General features: G+C 33.2%; 1 protein-coding gene across 1 annotated transcript; it reads right to left on the reverse strand.

Annotated features, from left to right (window-relative positions):
• Positions 1–1825: 1825 nt before the first annotated feature.
• Positions 1826–5114, reverse strand: LOC309807954 (uncharacterized protein; the record flags this gene model as incomplete). Its single annotated transcript, XM_082627976.1, has 2 exons — positions 1826–2496; positions 4926–5114. The coding sequence occupies 2 exons, from the start codon at positions 5112–5114 to the stop codon at positions 2164–2166; spliced, it is 522 nt and encodes a 173-aa protein (XP_082484102.1). The 3' UTR covers positions 1826–2163.
• Between the last annotated feature and the right edge of the window lie 940 nt (positions 5115–6054).

The raw sequence follows: 6054 nt of genomic DNA on the forward strand, positions 1-6054 counted from the left end.
GATATCCACATATACCTGTTAATGGTAAAAAAAAGTATGATATTAAAAGAATGCAATTCATAATTTAAAATAACTTTGACTGTTAAAGTTATTCAGATATGGTGAGGACAAAATAAATAAAATTTTAATTTGCAAGTCTTAATGTAGTTAGTGTTGTAGATTGGTGAAGAGGTAATTTTCAATCAGGGAGAACTGAAAAAGACAAATAGAAAGCTTCTTATTTCTTAAAGAACAATATTCCTCTGGTACTTTGGCAAAGCTGTGATAATATTGCATGTTGTCAGATATATATGTATATATCTATATGCTGTCATATATATGTTTTCATATATATATGTATATATGTGTGTAGTTAACTAATTAACTTTAGTTAACTAAGGTAAGAGTTAATTTTTGGATAACCAAATCATTACAAAGCAATACTATAGTCATCATAAGAAGATATATAAAGGAATTATTCTATTTTGTGTCCATAATTTAGAGGTATATTCTATTGGTCTTCAGATCATATATTCTCAATATAAATTAACTTAAAATTTAGTTAATATGGAAGTTAAATGAAAGCTTGGAATAGGAGATTGGGTTGTGACTTCATACCAAAATGAAAAGGCATTGACACCTTTTTATTCATAATTGCCGTTATTAAATACACATGACATTTGACTTGTGTATATTTAACTCATAGTAAAAGAATTTATAGATAAGGAAATGAAGTTGAAAAGAAGCTAAGAGGTGATAGAGGATTATTTTGAACAAGATCTACATGCTGCCAAGGCCAACACTGCCATCCACATCCTGCTGTCTTATAGAATATATATATATGAAAACTAAAAGTGATCAATATATAAACCTGATTTTTTAAAATTTGAAGGCCAGAAGAATTGGATCTCTGGCTTTATAACTTTGATCTGTTTTCACATACAATAGTACTTGTGAAAAATATGGGAATCTCTTCCCTCTTATAACTTCAGAATTTAAAAATTGAGTTTGAATCCTTTTTTCATGAATAAATTGGATATCTAGTGTTACTATAATCATTCACTAGAAAAAGCATCATAATTCTGAAATCTCCTGGTTTTCTGATTTGCAAATTTTGAAATATTTAAGTGATTATAAAAATTACCCATAGAAACTTGTAGCAAAATATTTCCCTATATTTCTAGGGTGAAATTTAGGATGAGTGTTTTTCACTTTGTTTTATTTTTGTTTTTTCATATACTTTCAGCAACAGGAAATTTTTCTTATTTGTCTTTCAAATGAGACAGTATTCCAAAGCACTAGATTACTATTCTGTCACAGAATTATAGTCCTATCAAGCTTCTAAAGGATGTTAGATTTCATGTCAATGTTCCCTCTTCATCACTCTCTTCCTTGTTTTTTTTCCTTTTTCCTCCCTCGTATCTCTCTTCTTCCACACACTTCTCTATAAACTCGTTCTTATTGTGAAAAATGATGAAAAACAATTCTTGCAAGTGTTATTTTATTTTTATTTGTTTATTTTTATTCTGAATTATTTTATGTTAAATAGAAACATTTTCTCAATAGCACTCAAGTCACTTCTCATTTATCTTCCTCCTTAAGAACTGCATAGGCTTGTTTTAAATAGTTTAAACACCTGTAATAAACTACAGTTTGCTAAGAGTAGAAGTACTCTGGTTAATGCTCAAAATGATGTGGCCAGAGGAAAAGCAAGCATTATTAAATATGAATGCAATCCTTACCAACGCAAATTGAACATTTTTTCTTTTTCAATAAAAAACCTAGTCAAAAAAAGTCTCATTCTATAAAGATTTGTTTCCAAATCACAGTGAAAGGAACTTAATTTACCAATTTTGTTTTCTCCTATGTGCCTTAAAGATACCTCACTAAAAACTGGTATCTGACACAACAGAATGACATATGAAGAATGTAATATTGTAATGACAGTACTGAGGTTGATTGTTACAGACATATTTAAACTCTGAGTATTAAATGGTTACATCCTAATTATTTATATAGAAATTTGTCCAATAACTAAAATAGAGAAAAACAGCTGAAAATTTATCTCATTCAATGTTCAGAGATAAAAGTGTTAACCATTCTTTCCATTATTTTCTGCAGATAAGTCCTTTATTTTTTTCATATTTAAATCTGATGGCAACTGAATTCTGGCATTTTTCCAAGCTACTGTATGAAGAGGATGCTGAAGGCCACCATAATACAGCATACCACAAAATAAGGACTGTTCCATTCAGCAATTCTGACACACTTCCAAAATATACCCAACAGCCCAGTTTTATTTCTCTCCAGGAGGCTGAGTGCCAAGGATCGGATATAAGCACAGGTACATAGAAGCAGCAAGATTACAATAAACAGACTCTGAAAATTGAAAATGGCAGACCTAGTGAGGCTGGTGAAGCCCCAGCCACATCTCCCTTCTGGGCCCGGGGCAGAAGAGGAGTGCAGAGGTGGAAGAGGCGTGCAGGTCCGGCTTGCCTTTCTCGCTCCTTCCGTGGTCTGCAAGTGTTATTTTAATATGGCTTCATCACTGAGTCCAGGGCATTCCTACTATGTGACTTAACTATAGACAACTGTTCTGAATTAGAAAAAAACATTTTTTTCAGTCCAGTTGAGTTAGGTCAAAGTTGTTAAAAAAATCAATCACAGATGTTTCAAATCCTGGCCATCATAAGTCTTTAGTACTTATTGTTTATACCATTCATTTGGAGCAAAGCATATGCTACCTTATATTTTAAATTATTTTTAGAATTCCCTTTCCACTGTACTTCATTATAAACTTCAGTGCCGACATAGTTCAAACTTCCTTGCAGACCTTGTATCTAAACCTGCACACAACATATGTTCCATATGTATTTTTAATTCAAACTAATTCAAATCAACTAACATGTTTTAAGTGCCTTCTGTCGTTGACTCAAATAAGAAAAAAGAATAGGTTGTTTTTACCTCAGAATAATAAAACTAACTTTCAGAGGATTTGGGATGTTTTTGAAAGAAAAGACTTGTCCTATAACTAATGCAATGTTGCCTAAGAATAGTGGTACATGAAGGTGCAACGTAGGACATAGAAGAACCTGGTTACTTTATCCAACTTGATAAAAACATTAATGAAACATTATCTTTTGTGACTTTTCTCAGAAGGAGACATTCCAGTTGACTGACATTGAAAGTAGTACATGGTAGATGATCAATAAACATTGACTAGCAGAGATAGTTTGTGAACAGGCAAGGAAAATGAAACAGCCAAAAAACTCAAGGTTAGGGAGAGCTTAAGCAAATTACCTGATTCAATTAGAACACAGGGAGTATGAAGGTTAAAAGTTACATTGGGCATTGTGGTAGTGTTTATACCATGGAAATAGACAAATACTTCAAAGTAAATTAGAACTCCCTTCCCATCTCCTATGCAGAGTTGGAGATAATCTGATTTCTGATTTTTCCCCCACCAAAATTTAGCTTTCTTTTGCTAAAATTTCATAAAAATGGAATAGTAGAGTATGCATATTTTGATAAGGTAACTTAAAGACATCTGAATACTTGAGATTTACTCTTACTTTCGCATGTATCAGTGATTTGTACCTTTTTATTGCCGATTAGATTTCCAGTATACAAATATACTACAGTTTAAGTCATTTTCCTATTAATAGATACTTGGGCTGGTTCTAGTTTTGGGTTGTTATGAGTAAAGCTTTTTATGAAAATTCTTGTACAAATATTTTTGTAAACATATTTTTCAATACTCCTGGACAAATATATAGGTTTCCTGAGTCATCTGGTAGGTGTATGTTCAAGTTTACTAAAGAAAAAAACAAAGCAAGCAACAACAAAACAGCCCTTAGCCAAAGTGGTTGCTCCATGTTATGTTTTGCCAAAAATACATGGTAGCTAGTTGTCTTATATCACCTCCACAATGTTTACAGTTTTAATATGATATATCTTGAAAAAGATATCTTTAAATTGACTTCCTTTGTTGATCTGTGAGCTTCATGAAATTCGATATCTAAATCTCTCCCCAAATTTGGGAACTTCTCAGTCATTATTTCTTTAAATAAATTCTCTGCTCCCTTCTCCCTTTTTGTCTCCTCTTCTCCTTCTGAAACTCCATTAATTTACAAATTGGTTCTTTTGATGTTATCTTATGGATCAGGTCAGCTTTCCTCACTCTTTTTTCTTTGTCCACTCCAAGGAGAGTAATTTCAAGTCCCTGTCTTCAGTCTCACTGATTCTGTTTTCTGCTTGATCAAGTCTGCTGTTGATGATCTCTATGGAAATTTTCATTTCATTCATTGTTTCTTCAGCTCCAGAATATCCTTCTGAGTTTTTAAATGATTTCTATACTTCTGTAAAACTTATATTGACCATGTATAGTTTTTCTGATCTCATTGAATTATCTTTCTGCGTGTGTGTGTGTGTGTGTGTATGTGTGTGTATTGTGGCTCATTGAGTTTTCTTCAAATAGCTTTTTTTGAATTGTTTATCTGGTAAAATGCACATCTCTAACTCTATGAGGTTAGTTATTGGTAAATGTTGATCCTTTGGTGTCATATTTCCTTGATTTTATTTCATGTTTTTGAAGTGTTGCATTGCTGGTTATATTTGAAATATCAGCCACCTCCTCCAGTCTTTACTGACTGACCTCAGGAGAGAAATACTCCCTATAGCACTGGTAAGGATTCTGAGGCCTTCTCAGATCTTCTAGGCATACACCTGCCCTTGTGTCATGTAGCTCATGATTTGATATTCTGGATTGGGGTGATAAAAATGAGCCCCTTTTGCAGCATCTTGTATAGGTGGGGAAGCCAACCCACTCACACATTTTCTCTTTGTCCTGAGTAAGAATTCACAGGGTGAGTAAGATCTCTCTTGACCTTAAGCTGTGTCCTCTTGGAGAAGGTGTGATTCATGTAAAGTTAAACGGTTCCTCTTACTATCTCCAAAGCATCCAAACTCATTCTTTTTTTCCTCAAATGGTCTGCTGGAACTTTTCTTCTAGAAACCTGGACTTCTACAAAAGCTTTCATCTGTGGGCAATTGTCTGTGTCACTGTTTTCCAGGAGCTCCTGTGCTGTGGCCAAGAGAAGCTGGAGCTGGTTCATGAACCACTGCAGGGTCCACATCCAGGACCAAATTCTGGCTGCTAGTTGCCCAATGCATGGGTGGCCCAGATTCCTACCAGGCCCATTGGTGTATGATGTTGTACCACAGCTTCCTCAAAAACACTTCTGTCCATGGATGGATGTCAAATTTTTGTTGTGAGGGACATCTTATGCTACCATAAATGTTTATATCACCTATGCATTTTATCTTAATTGTCAAATTTATTGACATAAAATTATCTACAGTATCATTGTTTTATTCTCGCAGTGTCTGTCAGATCTGAGGTGAACTCTTTTATCCCTAACTTTTCAGTCTCTTTGTAGTTAATATTGTATTAATTAAATATGTGTTAACCTTTAATTAATATAAACCTTCATTTACTGTTCTCATTCTTTTTACAATACTAGATTCTATTATACTAACATACATTATAAACAAGAAAAGAAAACACAATCCTTTTTGTTTCAAACAATCCTATGTAGTTTAAAGAAATAAGAAAGAAAAAATGCTTACTAAACATTTACCATTTTTGATTCTCCTCATTTACAGCCTGAAGAACTTCCTTCAGAATTTCCTATGGTGCTGATCCAATGGAAATGAATTCTCCATTGCATTTTATACAAAAATGAATCTATTCCATTTCCAGTGTCAATGGATATATTTGCTTTGTCTGAAACTATGGTTTGATAATAAATCCCTTCCAAGACTTTAATGATGTTTTCCAATGCTTTCTGGACTATATATTTTTGATAAAGTCAGCATTCATTCAAAAATTATTCCACCTATGTGGAACTATCTCATCCTTATATGGCATATTTCAAGGTTTTCCTTTTAGCTTTGTTTTCACCAGCTTGATTATGACATATCTGGGAGTGGACTTATTTGCTTTTATCTGCTTGGGTAATTTTCTCTTTAGCTGAAGACTGTTCATAGGACTAGCACAGGGGGCAGAGACTCAAA

The sequence above is a fragment of the Mesoplodon mirus genome (genome assembly GCF_964341445.2).
Source record: "Mesoplodon mirus genome assembly, chromosome: 7".
NCBI lineage: Eukaryota > Metazoa > Chordata > Mammalia > Artiodactyla > Ziphiidae > Mesoplodon > Mesoplodon mirus.